Genomic DNA, 23,660 nt, shown 5'->3' with positions numbered 1-23,660 from the left:
GTTTTGCCATGTACTGTACAGACATGTATGAAGAGACAGTCTCTACCTTAGAGAGCTTGCTGTCTTTAAAAGAAAAATTGGACGAAGGGTCAGTGTGGACATAATCTGGGCTGTGGAAAAAGATGATCTGGTCTTTTATCAGGAGAGCATCATCTCTGGGCACTATTGGGACAGTGAATGGGATAGAGTGGGGTATTCAGTCCAAAATAGTTTTCAAAATTGGGGACCATAAATGGAGGGTAATATATGGATGGTATGGTTTATGCCCCATTCTGGAGGATGGTGAAGGCTGATTTCTAGCTTTTTGTTAGTGGATGATGTCAACAATGTTGGGAGCCCTAGCTTAGATGGCTCTCCTTTTGTCCGTCCAGAGCAGAGGTTACAATTCTGATAGCATGGCAGTGGGAGAGCTCTAAAAATGCCCCAGTTGTAGCCATGGGCATAAAGTCTTTCACAAGATCTGAAAAGCAAGCAGGAAATCATTGGTTCACTGTCAGACTGGGAGGGTGTATCTAGTGGGTCCTGCAGGGGTCTGTCCTGGGTTCGATACTATGCAATATTTTCATTAATTATTCAGATAATGGAGTGGAGAGTATGCTTATAACATTTGCAGATGACACCAAGGTGGTAGGGGTTGCAAGTATTTTATCCTGACAAATTGGAGAATTAGTCTGAAATCAACAAGATGAAATTCAGTAAAGACAAGTACAAAGTAGTACACTTGGGCTATGTCTACATTACAGACCTTACAGCGGCACATCTGCACCACTGTGTAGCTGCTCTGTGCCAGCAGGAGAGAGCTCTCCCGCTGGTATAATTACACCACCCCTTAACGAGTGGCGGTAGCTATGTCGGTGGAAGTGTGTCTCTTGCTGACATAGCATTGTCCACACTAACGCTTCTGTTGGTGAAACTTTTATGTCAGTTGGGTGTAAAACCCTTGACTGACAAAAGTTTTGCCGACAGAAGTGCTAGTGTAGACAAAGCATTAGGAAGAAAATATCAAATGTACAGCTACAAAATGGGTAATAATTGGGTAGACAGTACTTCTGCAGAAAAGGATCAGGGGGTTATAGTGAATCACAAAGTGAACATGTGCTAACAAAGTGATGTAATTACAAAAAAGGCTAATGTCATTCTGGGGACTTGTGACCCTTCCTGGGAGTACCCACAGTTGTGAGGCACCTCACTACCACCTACACTTAGTGTTAGAAGAAAAGGAGTACTTGTGGCACCTTCGAGACTAACAAATTTATTTGAGCATAAGCTTTCCTGAGCTACAGCTCACTTCATCGGATGCATAACACTTAGTGTTAGGAAGCCTTGTCTTAGCCTGCCAGGGATCATCTCCCCAACTCCACCAGCAATGGGTGCATCTCCCTGGAGTGTCTGACCTCTGGTCCTCTGGACACTTGCAGTATTTACTGATTCACTGCTTCCAAAGAAGCAATACTCCCCAGTTTACCAGTTTTACCTTAGATTACTGCTCCACTTAACTCACAACACTTTGATTTTTATCCACCCTGCTATAAACAGATCTATCTCAAGATACATTATAGCTCAAAGGTATCTCATCATGGAATAGGGATTATAAATTCTAATTCTATAGTATGTATGAGGCAATATATTCATGTAATGTTTAAGAAAAGTTTTGTAAATGAGTTCCAATAGTTCATCGATTAGGGACCTAATCTTATGGGGTTCCAGGGGCTTCTGTATAGATTATTTAGGTTAATCTTTTTATCTACCCAATGGGACTCGATGCTCAGTCTAGAAGATACCATCAGAGATGCTTAGTTTTGCAGTTCTCAAATTGTGGATTTGTGTCTCCAGAGATAACATGCTTGTTAACAGCAAAAATGTTTTTAAATAAATAAATTGTATATAGAGGTGAGAAATAACAGACCTCAACCCTATTAGCATTCTGCAAATTTGTGTACACAGAATCAATCCCTTACCTCTCTGTAAGGGTGCAAAATTTCAAAAAGTTCAATGAATAGAAGATTGTTGGGGATGGAGTAGTTCTGGACAAGGAGAAGTCTGGAGATAAATGTGAGAAGGGAGGGACAAGCAGTAGAAACAAAAGTGAAACTGTTTGCGCAGCATATTCCAGAAGTCTTTCTGAGTGTAGCCTTGATTGATTTGAGATCTACCATACCCTTCTCTCACTAGAAGGGGAAACCTATAATGGTAGCAGGCCATAAAAGAGACCCAGTTTGGGAATATGAACCCATTCAAGAAATATGTTTGCTTATGTTTTAAAGAAAGTCACACCATTGAACTGGTGGAAGGCACTTAAGCACTTGGATTCAGAGACCGTTGAAGTGATAATCTCACTTTTAACAGCAGTAGTTTCTTCTGCCAGTGTAGAAAGAATATTTTCTTCTTTTGGACTAATTCATTCCAAATTGAGAAATTGTTTGGGACCTGAAAAAGCAGGAAAGCTTGTTTTTCTTTTCTAGATTATGAACAAACAGGAAAATGAAGGTGAAGGCAATTGAGTTAGCTGCAGAAGCCAATCTTTTAAGATTCTCATGATGACCTGGCTGACAGTCAGTTTAATTTTTTTTAAAATTCATTTAACTATTTTAGTTAAAAAGAATTTTAACAAAAACAAACCTGATTTAAAAAAAACTTCAATGTATAACTAAATTCAAAAATTCATATGCTTGTTTTGTTAAAATATCATATGTTTGCTGTTGAAGAAAAAATCCAGAATACCTAAGTTTGTTGTTTTAGTTAAATAAAACAGTTTAAATGTCTGTCTGGTGATGTTCTCCTCCTAATACAGCATGGCAAGAAAATTCTCTAAATATTAATGATTAACCTGTTGAATTGGAGAGAGTTCACCTCCCAATGACTTCATAAATATCTGCTTCAATTACCTTTGGTTAATGAAATAACCAAACAATCATTCATTTTCTGATATAGCTGTAAAACTAATCTGAAAAGTTTTCAAAATAAATCACTTTAAAAATGTATAGTGTGTACCTTCTAAAAATGAAACTTGTACATATTCTTCACAACTCAGTAATAGATGTTACAGTTATAACAGCCAACAAGAATGCACTTTTATGTAGAAATCCATGATTAAATCGAGTCTTCCTCACTGGTGATTTAAATCAAATTCACCCTCGTTTATAGTGAAATCAAGGGTATGTTTATTTAACAGAGCATAGAGATTCAAGTAATAGTGAATATAAATATTCAAAAGGTTATGTGTAAAATAGGGCTGTCAAGTGATTAAAAGATTTAACTGCAATTAACTGTGCGAATAAATAATATGCTATTATATAAATATTTTTGGGTGTTTTCCACATTTTCAAATGTATTGATTTCAATTCCAACACTGAATACGAAGTGTACAGTGCTCACTTTATATTTATTATAAATAGTATTTTTCAATTTACTTAATACAAGTACTGTAGTGCAGTCTGTTTATCATGAAAATTGAACTTAAAAATGTAAAATTATGTACAAAAAATAACTACATTCAAAAATAAAATCATGTAAAACTTTGGAGCCTACAAGTCCACTCAGTCCTACTTCTTGTTCAGCCAATCAAGTTTGTTTGCAGGAGATAATGCTGCCTGTTTCTTGTTTACGATGTCACCTGAAAGTGAGAACAGGGTTTCATATAGCACTCTTCTGGCCGACTTTGCAAGATATTTGTGTGTCAGATGTGCTAAAGATTCATATGTCCCTTCATGCTTCAACCACCATTCCAGAGGACATGTGTCCATGCTGATGACAGGTTCTGCTCGATAACGATCCAAAGCAGTGCCGACCAATGCATGTTCATTTTCGTCATCTGACTCAGATGCCGTTAGCGGAAGGTTGATTATCTTTTTTGGTGGTTTGGGTTCTGTAGTTTCTGCATCAGTGTGTTGCTCTTTTATGACTTCTGAAAGCTTGCTCCACACCCCGTCCCAATCAGATTTTGGAAGGCACTTCAGATTCTTAAATCTTGGGTCGAGTGCTGTACCTATCTTTAGAAATCTTACATTGGTATCTTCTTTGCATTTTGTCAAAGCTGCAGTGAAAGTATTCTTAAAACAGACAACATGCTGGGTCATAATCCGAGACTGATATTACCCTACATGGCAGAATGCGGGTGTAAAACAGAGCAGGAGACATACAATTCTCCCACAAGGAGTTTAGTCACAAATTTAATTAATGCATTATTTTTTAACAAACGTTATCAGCATGGAAGCATGTCCTCTGGAATGGTGGCCAAAACATATGAATGTTTAGCATGTCTGGCATGTAAATACCTTGCAGTGCCGGCTACAGAAGTGCCATACAAATGCCTGTTCTCAGTTTCTGGTGACATTGTAAAAAAGAAGTTAGCAGCATTATCTCCTGTAAATATAAACAAACTTGTTTCTCAGTGATTGGCAGAACAAGAAGTAGGACTGAGTGGACTTGTAAGCTCTACAGTTTTACATTGTTTTGTCTTTGAGTGCAGTTATGTAACAAAAAAAATCTATCTTTCTAAATTGCACTTTCACGATAGAGATTGCCCTATGGTACTTGTATGAGGTGAATTGAAAAATACTATTTCTTTTATCATTTTTACAGTGAAAATATTTGTAATAAAATAATATAAAGTGAGTATTGTACACATTGTATTCTGTGTTGTAATTTAAATCAATATGTTGGAAAATGTAGAAAAACATCCAAAATATTGAATAAATTTAAACTGGTGTTCTGTTTAACAGGGTGATTAAAACTGCGATTAATTGTGATTAATTTTTAAAATTGTGATCAGCGTTCCCTCTTAATTTTTTATGTGCATGTGGGGAATGAATTTTGTAATGTGCACCAATATGGAGGTGGTATGGAGCTGAGGGCTTTGGAATGTGGGGGGGGCTCGGGACTGGGGCAGAGGGTTGGGGTACAGGGGGTGCGGGCTCTGGATTGGGGTGCGGGCTCTGGGGTGGGGCCAGGGATGAGGGGTTCGGGATGCGGGAGGGGACTCAAGGCTGAGACAGAGCTTCTCTTGCCACAGCAGCTTGGGGCCGGGCCAGGGGAGAGGCGCTTCTCCACGACCGCAGCAGCTGTGGCTTGACCGGTGGAGGAGCTCCTATCCCAAGTTGTGGCAGCTCCAGCAGAGTTGGTCTGGGGAGGGGGAGGGGCGCCACGGCAGCTCCAGCGGGGTTGGGGGAGAGGTGCCTCTTCCTGGTTCCCTCTCCTTGGCTATGGGAGCTCTGGCTTGGCCGGGCCAGGTGGAGCTGGGCTGGGGGAGGGTGTCTCCAGCGGGGCCGGGGGAGAGGTGCCTCTTCCTGGCTGTTATCCTGGCTGCAGTAGCTCTGGTGGGGCGGGGTGGGGCTGGGGCTGGGGGAGGGGCACCTCTCCCTGCCTGCGTGGCCCTTGATAGCCTGCTGCACTGCTGCGCAGCTTACAGGAAACTTAGATCTCGATTAATTTTTTTGAGTTAATTGTGAGAGTTAACTGCAATTAATTGACAGCCCTAGTGTAAAATAAAATCATAACATGCATTATAGAGCGTAGATTTCATTAATAAAAAAACCTTATATCTATCTCACCCAATATCCTAGCAGTGCTTTACAGCCAGTCTGTAAATCTGAGTGAGACATGTATTATGTCAGTTTGCCTCATAGACTTCAAGGTCAGAAGAGACCAACATGATCTAGTCCAGGGGTTCTCAAACTGGGGGTCTGGACCAATGGGAGCTTTGGGGGAGGTACTTGCAGGTGAGGGCAATGCGCGGAGCCCTCTGCCCCCCACCCTCCCTGAGGGGCCGTAGGGACATGATGCCAGCTGCTTCCGGGAGCGGCATGGGACCAGGGCAGGTAAGGAGCCTGCCCTGGCTCCGCTGTGCACCGCTGCCACCCCGGAGCCGCTCCAGGTAAGTGGTGCCAGGTTGGAGCCCGCACCCCAACCCCCTGCTTGAGCCCCCTGCTGCACCCCTCCTGAACCTCAACTCCCTGCCCTGAGCCCCCTCCGGCACTCTGCCCCCTTCCCTGCACCCCTGCCCTAAGCTTCCTCCCACACTTCCTCTGCCCCAACCCCTTGCCCTGAGCCCCTTCCTGCACACCACACTCCCTCCTACACCCCAACCTCCTTCCCCAGCCCTACATTCATGGCCCTACATGCAATTTCCTCACCCAGATGTGTCATAGTAGAATGACGGCTGGGCCTGTGATTGCTAAAGGGCAGGGCTGGTTGCCATGGTGGCTGGAGTTGGGGAGCTGACCCAAACCTTCCTCACACCAAGAGTAGGTGGTAGTGAGGTACCTCACAACCCTGGATACCCCCAAGAAGCATCACAACACCTCAAATATTCGCTTTTTTTGTAATTGCTTCACATGAGGAAATTCTTACAGTAATGGCAAAGGAGGGAGAGTGAGCATGAAGAGCAGTGCCTTGGACAGGTTGCGATCAGTCCTGCCCTTTCCTCCCTTCCCCCATCCACTGGGAGAGTCAAGGGCCATTGGTCCATTCACTGACTCCCTCTTTTCCACTGGCCCATTTGTCATTCTCTTCTGGGGCCTCAAAAGAGTAATCTATCCTCCCCTCCTTCCCTTGAGAGATCCCTTTTCTATGTCTCCACTAGGAAGTTTGGGGGGCACTTTCTAGGTGGGGGGGGGAAGAGAATAAAGGTAACATAGTGTTTATAATTTTTATATTTGAGTCCCATATTGTTGTGTTCAGATGGAACCTCCTGAATGTTCATTGTAGTTGGAGTGATAGCTGCTCTTTTTAAAGGAGTTATAAATCAGGACTCTCTGGAATAATTGGACTAAATTTTTAGACACAACCCTAAATTCCTTAGCATTAATATTTTTTACTACTATGTAATATCCTGCATCCCTATCCCCTTCACATGCACTGTTATGGCTCACAATTGACAATACTAATTGGTGTAAAGTTCATTGATATTTTTAAGGATAGGATTTTTTGTTGTGCTCTCCAGGTGGCCTGGCTCCACTCCACAAGCCTTGGCTCCTGTGATTTCCTGCAGTCTGCCTGGTTCAGAACCACCTCTCCCCTCTGTCCCTGTGTATGCCAAGGATGGAGGGGCCTGGCTTCAGAAGCTTATCTTTCCAGGCAGCCCAGCTTCTGGTTGTCCCATTGGACTTCAGCTCTGACTCTCCAAATTCTTGCTGCCTGTTGCCATGGACCCTGTCCTCACTGTAATCCACTTAACTTCCCCTGCGGGGAACACTAGAGACCCAAAGGCCACTGCAGTCAGGGAGACAGAAAATACATTGATGAGCACCTGGCTACAGCAGAATGGGAAATTGTGAAGCAAAAATGCAGAATTTTGTGGCATCTCAAAAAATAAACAAATAAATATATGCCATGGCCAAGGAATCAGAGTCTACACCGCTCTGATTGAGATGAATGGGAATGTTCTCATCTCTTAAAGCTATTGTTTGATGCTCTGTACGTTCTCAAGAGGGTATCAGTACTTTGGTTGGCTAAGCAAAGTGAGGTCTGACAATCAATTTGACAGCATTTTTCAGTCTGATAAATTTTGAAGGCCATTATCAGTTCAATTCCAAAGTTTCAGGGACTGTTTATGGTTTATTACAACAACGTGTAACCCACTAACCACCCTTTTTGCCCTATCACTATATGGGTGTTAACAGGCCTCTTTGCCTTGAAAGGAATCTTAGAATATGTGCCAACTATTTATGCTAAGCTATCTGTTCTACCTTGTGTTTAGCTGCAACACTCAGAGTACGTTTCCCAGACCTGAAGAAGTTCTCTGTGTAGCTCGAAAGCTTGTCTCTCTTCCCAACAGAAGTTGGTCCAATACAAGATATTACCTTACCCACTTTGTCTTTCTGACATCCTGGGACCAACATGGCTACAACACTACTGCATAGGGACTGTTCTAAGCATCAGTAGGCAGAACTCTGATTTTGGTAAAAATTTTGAAAGCAGAAAATGGGGGACACATGAAGCCTCTGGCTTCTGGTTAGCAGACCCAGCTGCTTCGATCACTTCTGTAATTGTCTATAGAACTAGTTGCTGGCTGTCATCAAAACATTCCAACATAATATACTCATCCATCTCGGCTGTGCTGATTCTCCCAATATAGTTTCTAAAAGTGTGGACATCTTAAAAGACTTCCCTCACAAACAGAAACCAAAGAAATGAAAGAGGTGGTAGAGAGGAGGGAATGGGGCACACCCCCAGTTCTCATGGCATGAAGAGAAGGGGGAAACGGGGACCTTGGCACAGGGAGAATATGGGGGGTGGGTGAGAATACACTGAACCTCTGGCGTGGTATAGTGTGAGGGGGACATGAAGGATGTGTGCCTGGTATGTGGCAAGGGGAAAATGTGGGAGGCATATGAAACCCTTGCCATGGTGGAGGAGGAGGAATGAGGGGTACACAACACCTGCGGAGGGGGAGGGGTGGCAATAGGGGAACCTGGTATGTGCAATGGGCTCATTCTACAGAAGCAACAAAGTGTATAGGTGCCATAAGTACTCCTTTTCTTTTTATAATCCTCTAGTTACCCTTGAGTTATATTTTCAGATTATCTTCACAATGGTAAGGACTAGAAATGCTTTTTTAAAATGAAAGCTGAGATTCTGGTGCTTAGTTCTGTGGCAGTAGGTGAATTCAGTTCTTGTGGAATTGTGGAATACATGGGATTCTGTTGATAAAGGCTCTCAAAAAGAAGGGATTGGTGGTGCTTGGTTCTACCTATCATATTTTAGTGAAACTTGTATAACTGGAAACTTGAGTACAAGTGCCTGTTCATCAGTTTCATGTCAGCTGGACTCTACCAAAGCTGACAGAGCTGTGCAACATCCAACTGCTATGTGTGGAGCAGTTTGATAATCAAGTATAGGGCTTTTGAGGGGGCGGGGGAGGCATGAGTATTGGGAAGTAATTTCACCATCTCCTGCTGCTCCTAGAGTGACGTTATCAAATAGCTTTTGCAAACAAGAAACTGGATTTTGATTTAACGTGTTCGCACCAATCTTCTTGTGAACATAAGATAGTTATCAGTGAAAGTAGGGTAGCCACTGTTATAGAATTTCATTTGGAGATTGTGGAGGAGAGTGAAGACTGAGTTGTAGAAGAGGGAGGAGGGGGAAAAGAGAACAAATGGGAGGTTCATATGACATCAGGAGTTATAGGAGGGGATAGAAAGGTGTAGGGCAAGAATACCTGTGAGCCCTTAGTGTAGACTTTTTTTAAAGTTACTGGTAATGAGACTTTTGGTATCAGCACCCTTTTAGTGTGAGGAAGTTGAGCCAAGGCACTCGGGAGAATGATAGGTTTCAGAGTAGCAGCCGTATTAGTCTGCATTCGCAAAAAGAAAAGGAGTACTTGTGGCACCTTAGACACTAACATTTATTTGAGCATAAGCTTTCATGAGCTATGCATTCAATAAAGTGAGCTGTAGCTCACGAAAGCTTATGCTCAAATAAATTTGTTAGTGTCTGAGGTGCCACAAGTACTCCTTTTCTTTTTGGGAGAATGATGGTTCCCTTCAGCATTGTATATAATGCAGGACAAGAAGGAGAGCAGCCAGCAGGGCTGTAATTTCAAGATCCCTTTAATACTGGCAGGGACCAGCTGCTATCCACAGTAAATAGACCCTTAGAGCTGCTCTCTGCCCACAGTCCTGCTCTGGAAGATGTACCCTTTTGCAGAGTTTGTGCAAAAAATAAAGATTAATCTTTCCATTTGTAATCCAGTGCAACCAAAATTACAAATGCAAGAGCAAAAGCGATTACTCAACAATATCCTGTGTCACTTCAGAGAAAAATCAACTTTTCCTCTCCTTGGCTGTAAGTCCAGCTCCACTCTTGCTGTCCTTTTCTTCTTTTTGGCTTGGAGTGCTCCTTAGATTGTGTTCCTGTGATTGTACCTCTTTGCACCAAGTTTATTCACAAGTTGGGTTTGTTCACCTAGTGGGCCCTCACTTGTCCATTAAGCACCTTTGGACTGTGTTCCTTCAATAGATGTTCAAACAGTTATTCTCTCTGTTCATGTGCTTTAGGTCCTTTGAGGGTGGCCTTCCCGTTTTAATGTTTTCAGGATCTGTTTTCATCTCACACAACTTCTTGATCAATTCCCATTTTCACCATTTACATTTTTTCATTTTTCCCCCTTGACGCGCGCTCTCCTGTGCATCGGTAGATTTTATTTCCCTCGAATTCCCTTCTTTAACAGTTTCTGCTTCCATGCCCAGTTCTGTTTTTTTTCTTCTTCTCCTGATCTGAAAACTTTTCTATTTTCCTTCTTTCCTCCTCCTCACTCCCTACTTTTATTGTGTGCTAGCTCAGCATGTAGATTCTTCTCCTTCCTCTGTTTTATCTCTCAGCTGCCCTTCAGGTTAATTCTGAGCCCCTTCCCCAGCTGAGCTGCTCTCTCATTGGCTCTCTCTCCCTCCAGGGCAGTATTCTATGCTGCTGTATCACAGTTTTAGCAGGGTCAGGATTATTACACCAGCGGCCACTCCCTAAAGCATTGAGGGTAATATCATAATGTTTTCCCCAGGAATTGAAATTAGTGGGAATTCTCGAATTTACAGGAGTTGGAAAATGACTAAATTTACAACACTGCACTAGTTGATGATTGGGGGGATGTAGGGAATGCTCGTGCTATCTAGCATCTTCCATCCGTTTAACTGGTTGGTAATGGTCCCCAGGTAGAAAGTGTGCTTTCTTCATAAGGCAGTTGGCAGGTTTTAGTTTCTTGCATGGGGCATGCCGGGGAGAACGTATTACTATTCATCTTATGTTATCCTTGTCTGAGGCTATTTTTCCCAGCTGCTACTAGTAGTTATGCGGTCAGTCTTTTGATAATTAAACAGAAGCAGGGATTTAATAATTTTGATGAGATCCTCAACATAGCCTTTGTAGAGGGAGGTCTAATGGCCAGTGTCCATAGCTCCTGCTGTATCCAAAAGCTATTTGGAGTAATCACTGTAATGGGTTCAGCCTAGGCAATGGGACAGCTTCATGGAAGAGTTCCTGCCCTGCATTTCTCTTGAGCTGCTAATTTAATAAGGGGTCTGTATTAGCAGCCACTACAACTGTATCCTGTAGCCATCTGCTGTTTGTGAAGTGGTGGCTTCATTTGAATCTTGCAGGGGAAATGTTAATGAACTCAAAATCCTTCAGGCTGCTCCACAGTGCCTGGTCTTCCCATCTGAGCAGCAGTTATTGCCCTTTTGTCTGAGTGGGATGCTGCTCCAAGAGTTTAGGATGGGGTCCCCTTGAATGTACTTGGTCCATGTTTTAATTTTTGCTTTTGGTAGGGTGTCTGCCTCAACAGGAGGAAGGTAACCAGGGTATTTTTTAATCTGCAGTTCACATATGTCACTATGTGCTCTTGTTTCTGAGGTGGTAGTTACCTCTGAGTTTGCACAGTGTGTTTTTGGCCTGTGCTGTAGTTATGTTGTCATTTTACTGGCTGTATAACTTGACCACAGAACTTTTTGTTAGTAGGCAGATCAGCCCAATGACCCAGCTAATGCTAGTTAAGCCTCGGTCTCTAGATGCCACATAGTCCTTTCGAGAGGTCAATCTGACCAAATGAAATACAGGTTACTGTCTTTCTGGGTCTGTAAGCTGTGCAGCACAATGCATTGTATAGCCCAGAGGGCAGCACAGTGCTTATTGAGCTGATGCAACGTATGGAGCATGCAGTTTGGTTGTGTCACCATCTCTGGCTTCTGATGGCATGAGAGTCAGCGTCGTCTGAATCTCTTGGAGAACATTACATGTAGTGGAAGACCAGCTGAAGTGCGTGCAGGCAAAAAAGAGGAGGAGAAAGGAGGTGGCTGTGTGATTAGGGTACTAGACTAGGCCTTAAGAGATCAGGGTTCAGTTCCTGGCTCAGTCAGATTTCATGTGTGATCTTGGCACAGTCACATAGTTTCTCTACACTTCAGTTTTCTGTATGTAAATTACAGGGGTATTAGGATAAATTCATTAATGTTGATGATTGTTCATTCGTTAATCATTGATGATCTCAAATAGTGTTGTGATGGAGGCCATATAATTACCAGGTCAGCATTTGCTCACTTTCCTCAGAGAAGCTCCAGTGCTGCTTGGTTGAGGGAGCATGAAGCAGGATATGAATGTGAAACAGCTGACATGGGCTGCTGCTTCATGCTTTGTCCTGTGTCAGAGGCCATGAAAGCTGTGGGAGAGCAGCCACGCTTGTATTACAGCATGCATTTCCTCCAATACATTGCTGACAGCATGCTGCTTCTCAAAATGACACATGCCGTGTTTCTTATGCTGGCAAATCAGTTTGCTAAGGCTGACCTGGTGTGCATTAATGGGCCTGTAATCTGATGCACCCCTCCCCCTGCCCCTTGGAGCTGTCTGTTGCCAGCTGTTTTGCATCCTTTGCTGCTCAACAAAGTTCTGCCATAGCCTTTTTTCGTTTGGGAGGGGAAACTACTTGGACCTGGATGTTCTGGATTTGACAGTAGCCAGCAACTTCTGGACATCCTCATCTTCCACGTGGGCGAAGCATCTTTTCAGAGGCAGAAATCAGTAAGGGCTTCTTCAGATGTATTTTTGACCTTTCTTAAACTTCTGTGTCTGCTGTTCCATCCTAGGTGGCCGTGGGAGTGATTGTTGTCTGCGTCCATTGCCCTGAATGTGCTTGCCTTGACAACGTTGTGCAGTGCTGACGAGCAATTCTCCAGCTAACTCTGGTTGCTTATATCACTTATATCACTCCCACCTCATGTATATCCTTGAAATATTTTTTCATACATGTGATACCCAGCTGTTTAAGGTCAAAGCCATAGCTAGCAAACTTCTGATATATTGGACAAATTATCCATCTGTTTCAGGGTTGAAATAATCCCACATCCAGTATCACCTTTGTCCTTCACCAGGTGCTGTGCTCTGTTCTGCTAGTTGTCTATATAGTGCTGGAACACTAAAGACAGCCCTATGGGAATTTTAAGCAGTACCACTACTGCTCTTTGGAACCTCTCCAGTTCCATTTCTGTAGTGCCCTCTTCTGTCTGCCCCTACTTGTTATGCAATACTGCAAGTATGTCAGCTGTGAGAGACAACCTACTCTCTGCCCGCTAGTACCAACTTTTGTGATAACTCCAAAGACCGACCATTGGACTTTTCTATTTTTTCAAAACTAATTATCATATGCACTCTCAATTTCCTTTAACTCTTCCCCTTCCTGATCTTTCCCACTTTGAAAACTTTCATGATGAGCCATCCAAAGTGGAACACTCTTCACTTACACTGAAGGGTTCTGTGTTTTCCTGTGGTTGATCAGGAGCCTGCAATACATCCTCTGTAGTCATGTTCCCCTTTTTCCAGGCCATGGCTTCCTGCTTTTAGCAGCCCATTTGTCCAAAAAAGACTGCTGTGCATTTATAGACTAGTCTTGTTGTCAGGGATGAGGAAGATGCTATCTATGTGGTGGTGCTTAATTCAGGGCCTCTTCTGGTCTTCTCCACAAGTCCTACAAGTTTTTTTGTCAGAGGCTTTTCTTCTAGCACAATGAATGCATCCCATGGTTATAATGATAATCAGACCAAAAGAAGAATCTTAAAGTGGGAATGAAACATAGTAGGGGGCTAGACTTGCTGTGGATGTTCTTGTAGCCTCTGGAAAGAGATCCAAATGAGGTTACCCTGTGATCTGATATATCCATCCCGATTAGAACTGTGCACTATTGTGGTGCCTATATAACCAATTGTGAGCAAGTTGTTTGTTTCTAATGCAAGTAGGTAGCACAAGTAGATGTTTGTTTCTAATCCAAGTAGGCTCTAGGTAGCACAATAAACATGATAGGCCAGTGGTTCCCAAACTACGGGCTCCACTTATTCAGGGAAAGCCCCTGGCGGGCCGGGCTGATTTGTTTACCTGCCGCGTCTGCAGGTTTGACTGGCCGCGGTTCGCCGTTCTCGGCCAATGGGGGATGTGGGAAGTGGTGCGGGCCAAAGGATGTGCTGGCCGCCCTTCCCGCAGCCCCCATTGGCCTGGTGTGGCAAACCGCGGCCAATGGGAGCTATGATCGGCCGAACCTGTGGTTGCGGCAGGTAAATAAACCGGTCCGGCCCCCCTAGGGGCTTTCCCTGAACAAGTGGCGCCCCTAGTTTGGGAACCACCGTGATAGACCATTTGAATTGAAATGTTTCCAAACTTAGCCAGCCAAGAGCTTCTGGCAGAAATTGTGCCTGGGTTAAAAATTAATGTTGTACATTGATTTTTTTTTTTTTTTAAAATTACAGCTCTATTGATTTGTAGTGTTTTCTTTTGAGTGTTTTCTCCTTTCTAATTGGAGTGTGAATGGTAAATTAGAATACACAGTAGGTGGGAAGTGTGGTATAAATGACAAACAAATCTTAAATTACTATCCCCTGCCATTCTGACAATCTGATTAAAAAAAAAAAGTTGAATAGTTTGGGACGTATAAACTTAGTAAAAGGAGTTTAATTGTTGCATTCCTGTGTTCTTGCACTGCAGCATGTTGCTTATATTTCTGAATCTCAGATATACAAAACTTTGTTTAAACTGATCAGGTGATATTTTTCATAGATGTCTACAGGCTTATTGTCATGCTATTTCCACCACAGGTTCTGCTGTCTGTCATTGTTTGTGGAAGGAATTTATCCATCTTTGGAAGTCCACCGGATAGGGAAAGATGTGGGGAGACCCTCGGCCGGCCAATAGAATGGGCCCTTTCCGGTAAGCATTTGGATTTGGAGTTTATATTTCAAGGCTCTTCTTACATGAAATGTTGAAAGTAACAGGGGCTATGGAGCTCTTTTCTCTGTTTACTCTTTGTCCTTACTCACTGGACATCTTGCTATTGTGAAACTGTTTTTGGGTGAGCTATATGACCGCTGTGGAGCTACTCTGAGTGTCTCAAATTGCCTGTTTTCTACCACACGAAATGTTCCAGCTTCCTATAAATTCCTGCTAGTTATTTCTTCTGCAAAGATAGCTGCTTCTAGCATTTCTGCTTCTCCTCCTTGCACCTTTGCTGAACATACACTTAAATTTAATGTAGTCATTGTTAGCTAAGGTATTGATACACTCCTAACTTCGACTCTAGAAGCTGTTAAGACATTTTTAACGATTATCATGTGGATCCTGTTGGATCTTGGTTTCAACATTTCTTTGTTTCAAACATATCTGCAACTTCATGGCCTTTAAGGTCACTTGTTTGTAGTGAATGTTTAGGCTACTTCCACGCTATTGAGAGAGAAATCTAAGGGAGTACAGCTCAGAATGTACAATAGTCAGACACTTGTGAATGTCATTCTAACAGTCCTTACACTCAAACAAGAAGTACCAACACAATGGAATGTTTCCCTTGCTTGCATTCCTCTGGCTGTCATTTAGACCCTATGTTGATATCGGGAAATTGGGGTTACAAAAAGAGAGGTATCAGGAGCTAGGCTATTTCACTGTTTAATCACTAGTACTTAGTTCTTTCATTATCCTTGTTAACTCACTTATTTGTCCAGCCTGAATGAATCTGCTGAGTGTACTTCCTCACAACAGAAATTTACCCCACAGGGTTCTGAGGTAATGAGAATACTTCTGCTGTTTGAGTCAGTAACAAGTGGAGATTGCCAAGAAGTCATTTCTCTTCTTATATGCTTTATATATGAGTAGCTGTATGTGATTTTATTTTACCCTCTAACTAATACTGTTCTGGCTGGTTCTAGATGATGATGCTTTCCTGATGGTTTTTTTTTCCAGTTGAAAATGAACTAGCATAATTATTTCAAGTGCTGGAGAATTATTTATTTCCCCTTGATCCAAGTTATAATCATTGTTTTGCATTACTGCTGTCAATATATCCATAGATAATTTGACTAAATTCAAATATGTCATCTCACATGTCCATGGGTGAATGCTTCTATCACTGTGAACTTTAAGATGAACTCGATTTGCTGAGATTGCCAAAGAGGAGGTGTCTACTGATTTATCAGGATTTGGGATTATTCTTTCAGGATTCTTGCTATATTTCTGTTTACATTTTAAGTTTTTTAAAAATGCGGGAGAGTCAGACTTGGCTAAAATGAGACAGATTGCTCCATCCCCATAAAACCTATTGGTAATTTAGCTGTAGCTTCAGGAAAGAGATCTTGGAGTCATTGTGGATAGTTCTCTGAAGACGTCCATGTAGTGTGCAGCGTCAGTCAAAAAAGCAAACAGGATATTAGGAATCATTAAAAAAGGAATAGAGAATAAGACGGAGAATATCTTATTGCCCTTATATAAATCCATGGTATGCCCACATCTTGATTACTGCATACAAATGTGGTCTCCTCATCTCAAAAAGGATACACTGGCATTAGAAAAGGTTCAGAGAAGGGCATCTAAAATGATTAGGGGTTTGGAATGGGTCCCATATGAGGAGAGAGTAAAGAGGCTAGGACGTTTCAGCTTGGAAAAGAGGAGATTAAGGGGGGATATGATAGAGGTAAATAAAATCATGAGTGGTGTGGAGAAAGTGAATAAGGAAATGTTGTTATTTACTTGTTCCCATAATATAAGAACTATGGGCCACCAAATGAAATTAATGGGTATCAGGTTTAAAAAAAATAAAAGGAAGTTCTTCTTTACACACCGCACAGTCAATCTGTGGAACTCCTTGCCTGAAGAGGTTGTGAAGGCTAGGACCAGAGGGTTTAAAAGAGAACTAGATAAATTCATGGAGGTTAAGTCCATAAACGGCTATTAGCCAGGATGGGTAAGTAATGGTGTCTCTAGCCTCTGTCAGAGGGTGGAGATGGATGGCAAGAGAGAAATCATTTGGTCATTACCTGTTAGGTTCACTCCCTCTGGGGCACCTGGCATTGGCCATTGTCGGCAGACTGGATACTGGGCTGGATGGACCTTTGGTCTGACCAAGTATGGCCATACTTATGTTATGAAACTACCTCTTGAGGAAAAAATGAGGAGTCCTTGTGACACTTTAGAGACTAATAAATTTATTTGAGCATAAGCTTTTGTGAGCTACAGCTCACTTCATCAGATGCATCGAATGCATCCAATGAAGTGAACTGTAGCTCACGAAAGCTTATGCTCAAATAAATTTTAGTCTCTAAGGTGCCACAAGTCCTCCTTTTCTTTTTGCGGATACAGACTAAAACGGCTGCTACTCTGAAACCTGTCATTAGCAGAGGGAAAATTACTTTTTGTAGTGAGTCATCTACTCCCAGTAGGAGAGCACTTCAATCTCCCTGGACACTCAATAACAGACTTAAAAGTGACAATTCTTCTACAAAAAAACATCAAAAACGGACTTCAATGAGAAACTGCAGATCTGGAATTAATTTACAAACTGGACATCATCAAATTCAGCCTGAATAAAGACTGGGAGTGGATGGGTCACTACAAAAGTAATTTTCCCTCTCATGATATTCACCCCTTCTTGTCATCTGTTGAGAATAGGTCACTTCCACATTAATTGAATTGGCCTTGTTAGCACTGACCCCCCACTTAATAAGGCAACTCCCATCTTTTCATGTGCTGTAATATTTATACCATTTACAGTATTTTTCACTCCATGCATCTGATGAATATCTTCATTATGTTCAATATCTTCATTAAAGATCTGGAGGATGCTGTGGATTGCACCCTCAGCAAGTTTGCAGATGACACTAAACTGGGAGGAGAGGTAGATACGCTGGTGGGTAGGGATAGGCTACAGGGGATCCTAGACAAATTAGAGGATTGGGCCAATAGAAATCTGAGGTTCAACAAGGACAAGTGCAGAGTCCTGCACTTAGGACTGAAGAATCCCATGCACCGCTACAGACTAGGGACCAAATGGCTCAGCAGAAGTTCTGCAGAAAAGGACAGACCGAGGGGTTACAGTGGACGAAAAGCTGGATATGAGTCAACAATGTGCTGTTGTTGCCAAGAAGGCCAATGGCATTTTGGGATGTATAAGTAGGGGCATTGCCAGCAGATCGAGGGACGTGATCGTTCCCCTCTATTCAACATTGATGAGGCCTCATCTGGAGTATTGTGTCCAGTTTTGGGCCCCACACTACAAGAAGGATGTGGAAAAATTGGAAAACGTCCAGCGGAGGGCAACAAAAATGATTCGGGTACTGGAACACATGACTTATGAGGAGAGGCTGAGGGAACTGGGATTGTTTAGAAGAGAAGAATGAGGGGGGATTTGATAGCTGCTTTCAACTACCTGAAAGGGGGTTCCAAAGAGGATGGATCTAGACTGTTCTCAGTGTAGCAGATGACAGAATGAGGAGTAATGGTCTTAATGCACTGGGGGAGGTTTAGGTTGGATATTAGGAAAAACTTTTTCACTAGGAGGGTGGTGAAACACTGGAATGCATTACCTGGGGAGGTGGTATAATCTCCTTCCTTAGAAGTTTTTAAGGTCAGGCTTGACAAAGCCCTGGCTGGGATGATTTAGTTGAGGATTGGTCCTACTTTGAGCAGTGGGTTGGACTAGATGAGCTCCTCAGGTCCCTTCCAACCCTGATATTCTATGAAGTGGGTTTTAGCCCACAATAGCTTATGCCCAAATAAATTTGTTAGTCTCTATGGTGCCACAAGGACTCCTCATTGTTTTTGCTGATAATGGAGACTAACACGACTACCACTCTGAAACCTACCTCTTGAGAAAAAAACCTCTTTCTGAGTCTCACTGTGCATAGAGAATTAGAGCCCATGGCTTTAGCAACGTAAATTAGGTGCCGTTGCTGGGAAACTAATATGACACAAGCAAGCTACACACTTTTGAACACTTGACCTTTTCCTAGGAACCTCTGAGCACTCCCAAACTCTTACTGAAGTCAGCATGAATTGAGAGTGCTCAGCGTCTTGCAATATCAGGCCCTAGCAAAGAGGACAAACTATTGCATAGCATACTAATGGAGATGACTAGGTAACCTCCACCTCATGACCATTTAGTAAGTTAACCATTTGTATCTGTGCTAAGAGAACCAAAGCAAAAATGGATCCCTCCAGAATGGGGTTAGTGATGCTCAAGCAAATACACCACTTCAGGGAGCCTTATCTGGCTCCCTAGCTGCATATAGTGCAGGGCTATGTGGATTGCTATCATCATTAACCCATTAATATTGCAGGTTTTCCCTGTTGAGTGCTTCTAGAAATTGTGGTGAAATGGGAGCATGCAAGTTTACTATTTCACATCTGTCGTATGCTGCCTCATCTTAAACTGCCAAACGTCAATGCCTTCTGTGGCTCTTAGAGCTTAGAGAAGAATGTGCTTCTGTGTAGAGTTCAGACTCTAAGCATGTTATGAATAATACTGTCTTTATTTCTACAGTGGGAGCCAAGAAGAAAGGTTTGCTCCCGGGTGGAACAGGGAATACCCTTCTTCCCTTGATAGTCTTGCTCAAGAAAGACACTCTGGCAACTTCTCTGGCAGAGAATCACTTCCTTTTGATATCCAGGCATTCTCAGGCCTTCTCAATCCTCAGTTTGCCAACAGAGAGGAAGCTTCTTTCACCTATGGAGCTAGAGATGGACCTCGGAGTGATTTCAGAGGTGGGGAGGGTCATCATGATTTCAGGAGCAGAGACTTCCCACCTTCTGACTTTCAGAACAGAGATGACTCACAGTTGGACTTCAGGGGCCGGGAACCACCCTCTTCAGAATTTAGGGGCCGGGAACCACCCTCTTCTGAGTTTAGGGGCAGGGAGATGTATTCTGGAGACTTCCAAGATAGGGAGGGGCTGTCTATGGACTTTAGGGGTGGGGATGTTTCTTCTATGGATTATAGAAATAGGGAGGCAAGCCGTATGAGCTATAGGGACAGGGAAGCTCATACCATGGACTATAGGGGCAGAGAGGACCTCCCATCAGACTTCAGGAGCAGGGGTTCATTTGATCTGGACTTTAGAGGTAGAGATGGAGCCCATTCAGACTTTAGGGCAAGGGACATGCCTGAGTTACCCTATCGGGGTAGAGAGCATTCCTATTCAGATTTTAGAAACAGGGATGTACCTGACATGGACTTCAGGGGCATGAGTACCTCTGATCTGGACTTTAGGGATAGGGAGACACCACCTTCAGATTTCAGAAATAGGCACAAGTCTCGATCTGATCAGGATTTTAGGGGCAGAGACATTGCTCCTACTATGGACTTTACAGATAGGGAGATTCCCCCTGTGGATCAGAATCTTATAGATTTTAGGCGCAGTCAGTCTACTGTACCTTTAACAGACAGAGAGCGATCTACCTTAAGCACAAACAAGAGAGAAGAGTCCACATGTGATCTTATGCTAGACAGATCTCCGTTTGGCGTCCAGAAAGGAGAGTTTCAACATTCAGAGCCGAGAGTGAGAGGAGAAGAGTCCCTTGGAATGGGTCTTGAAATTGAGTCTTCACTAGATTTCCAGAATAGCCGTGGGCCTCTTCAAGACCAAGATGAGCCACCACAGACCTTTGCAAACGAGCAGCAGCTTTCTGGTACTGAACATCAAAGATCAGATTCTAGTCTTGTGCTAAAGGGCGAAGGTGGTCTGGATTTCCTCGGAAGACAAGATACTGATTACAGAAACATTGAATACAGAGATGTAGATCATCGGCTGCCAGGGAGTCAGCTGTTTGATTATGAGCACGGCAAGTCCTTTACAGAAGGAAAACCCAGCAAAGATTCTAGACAGGATCTTCAGGTATGTGGTTTTGTAAAAACTCTGAATGAGCCAAAACAGATCCTTTTTTATTTAAAGTATGAAAAAAAAGGAGGGGAGGGACAGTGAAGGAGATTTCCATCCATATCCTAGGGGTAGCAGTCTTATCCCTGTATACCTACCTTCCCTGAATGCCTCCTCATCCTCTAATTTTCTACCCCCACTCATTCCCTCTACACCACACATTTAATTTAGTCCAAAGTAATATCCAAATAAACAATTTAAGCTATTTTTTAAAAATTCCAAATATCTCCTGCTTTTAGGAGCACAACAAAACTGTATGTTGGCTTGTCTCACTTTTCTTTAAAATCTTTTAGAGCCCATGATTTTTCCAGGAGTTTGGCCACTTCTTAGTCGTGACCGAGGGTTACTCTGAATGATATAGCATGTAGACAAGTATTTACTGGGACTAGACTGAAATTTCTTTATGGAATCTAAATGCATTTGAAATAGCTCCAAGTTTGAAAGGCCACAACCAGCCAACATGGCTGTCCATCCCTAAAACATATTGTTGTTGTAAAGGGCTGTTGGAGCTATTCTGGTTATGAATAGTGCCCTGCTTTATTTTGTTACTGTTTTGTGTCTTGCGGACAACTGTGCCTCAATCGTAAAACTGTCTTGATTCTGAACTCAAGGACCAAGATTACAGGACCTGCCCCAAAGATGTGAAACCAAGCAAGCTCATTCGGCTAGGAGGAGTGCCTGAAACTGCCACAAAGGATGACGTAAGTGGGTTTTTTAAAATTCCTCCAAAGTTTATCAAAATCTGTAGCAAAAATATGTAATATCCCAAATGTTGTAAGCAGTTCCCAGCATGGTCTGAAGAACTGAAGAGATTTTTAATTAGAGAAGAAGAGCAACTTTTGTTTCTTTTTAAATAAAAAATATAAGTAATTGCCAATCTAAAATGTATTTTCAGGCCTTTTGTGTCCAAGAGGTGGGCAGAGTGCGATTTACACCAGCTCATGATTTTTTCCACATGGAAATCCAAAGTTTTAGGCGTGACCACAGTGCTAGTTTTTTCTTGTTGTTGAGATTTTGACTGCGAGTAATGTAGAGGTGACACTCTTGCGCTTTTCACTTCCCTTTCTTTCAGGCTGCCTTATATTCTTGTATTACCGCATCTTTATTCATCTTGTAGCCAGAAAGGGAGTTAGTATGCAAGTGAGCTCAATGGGCAATAGCTGGGAGGTGCTAAAATAGTATCCTGTAGAGATAGAAAAAACATCTCATACTACACTTGAGCTTAGTCAAAAAGCCAACACTGGTTGCTAGCCTTCCTCTGTGAGGTGGTAGAAAAAGTTACTTCCACAGAGCTCCAATAGTCAGCCCCAGGGTGTATCTATGGCAGTTCCAGACTGTGAGCCTCTTGCAATGTAGTGCTCTTTAGTTCGGTTATGATTATCAGACTACTTGAGAATTGTGCCTGAGAACTCATGTGAGGAACTTAGTGTGTCCTGAGATAGCGGGATGTTAGAGGAAATAAAGGCCCAAACAATCTCAAAGGTAACTATCGATCAGTGATTTTAATAGTAATAAATGAGAAGTGATTGCAACACATTAAGAAGAAAACACTCTGAATGGAGAAGTCATTAAAACCTAAATAACTGAGCTCCGTGCACCTGAATTCTGTAACGACAGTGTTTCTCTTTAAAAGGCAGTTCTCAGATGATAAGGAGACTCTGTGGGAAGATGTCACTTTGTAATGGAGTTGGGCATCCAAAACCGACAGAAGTCTTATGAGAGTGTTAGCTTTTACTGTACTCTACTTCCTCTCTCTATCTTGCCTTGCTAAAGTAGCCTTGGTTTGGTGTGTACTGTGGAACTGATGTGGACTCTTGGTTTGTCTCTCTAGATTCTCAATGCTTTTCGAGCGCCTGATGGGACACCTGTGAAAGACTTGCGCCTAAAAGATTATAGTTCAGGTGAGAGAGTTTTTTCAGTGCTTCTGGTATTAGGGAGCTGGGGTGGGGTTATCAAAAGGCCTTTATCAGACTGGTGCTCACTTATTCTTTTTATTTAAATTGTTTGATGCCATAATCATAGGTAGTATGGACTGAAAATACCTATTGAGTCATCTAAATACTAGTCTATACCCTTGCCGCCTTCAAGATTGATGGCATCAGTCACAGATTTGGTACTTCAGAGGTTAAGCACATGTACTACCTGTGCTCTAGCCATGTGTGAGTGACAGAAAACACCTAAACTGTCTGAACTCCTTCAGGAGCAAAATCTGTATGCACAGTAGGCAATGTTTGTTCCCAATAGAGGTTACCTGTTAAATCTTTTTATTGGGCAGTCAGTCTTAACCATGAGGTGATTGCACTCTGGAAAAAATTCTATACAAATAGACTTCTCATGAGACCTTGCATCACTGACAAATGTTACTATTTTTGTAATCCCAAGCTATTGTAGTACATCATACCTATGAAACACAGGTCAAAATGTAACTTTATATATATCTATATCTATATCTATCTGTCTCTGTCTGTCTGTCTGTGTCTCTCTCTCTCTCTCTAGACACACACACCAGACCCTCGCTAGAACGCATGTCTATATAGTGTGAATTCGCATATAATGCAGTCGCGGCCATGGATCCCAAATTTAATTACTTTAATTCAAATTCATTTTAACGCGGTACCACACATGGATCTCAAATCCCGCGTTCTAGCGAGGGTCCGGTGTATATGTATGTATACATAAGTACCAGATTCTGGATTAGGATGGCTTTCCTCATATTAAAGGATGACTTTTTTCACCTTCCTGGTTCACTTTTTTGTGCTTCTGACATGTATTCACAAGACTTGCAGGGTTCCTTTCTAGGTGGAAAAAAAGGTGTTGAAACAAGGAAGTGCAATGGTAGGGAATGAGGGATGATTCTTGGGGATGTTAGAATGACAATAGAAAATTCTGGATACAATGGGAAGCCATCTGAAAGCATCTCTCCCTGCTCTGATGATACTGAACAGCTTCTGCTCCAAAGTGATTTTTTTCATTTTACAAACCCTTAAAAGA

The 23,660-nt window shown here is 42.5% G+C and overlaps 1 protein-coding gene across 5 annotated transcripts in view; it reads left to right on the top strand.

Annotated features, from left to right (window-relative positions):
* The window catches only part of RBM6 (RNA binding motif protein 6), a 132,818-nt gene that overhangs the window by 2,652 nt on the left and 106,506 nt on the right, over positions 1-23,660 (top strand). For 3 of the 5 annotated variants that reach the window (XM_038408337.2, XM_038408338.2, XM_038408339.2), the window contains exons 2-5: positions 14,571-14,682; positions 19,277-20,627; positions 21,281-21,370; positions 22,501-22,570. In XM_038408337.2, coding sequence (XP_038264265.1) covers positions 14,639-14,682; positions 19,277-20,627; positions 21,281-21,370; positions 22,501-22,570 — 1,555 coding nt within the window. In that variant the 5' untranslated portion in view covers positions 14,571-14,638. Of the gene's footprint in view, positions 1-9,656; positions 9,787-14,570; positions 14,683-19,276; positions 20,628-21,280; positions 21,371-22,500; positions 22,571-23,660 lie in introns of those variants that run through there. The other 2 variants (XM_043518366.1, XM_038408335.2) reach the window with 2 other exon arrangements.

Source organism: Dermochelys coriacea, chromosome 7, assembly GCF_009764565.3.
Source record: "Dermochelys coriacea isolate rDerCor1 chromosome 7, rDerCor1.pri.v4, whole genome shotgun sequence".
In the NCBI taxonomy this organism is placed as follows: domain Eukaryota; kingdom Metazoa; phylum Chordata; order Testudines; family Dermochelyidae; genus Dermochelys; species Dermochelys coriacea.
This window is presented reverse-complemented; position numbering and strand designations above follow the sequence as displayed.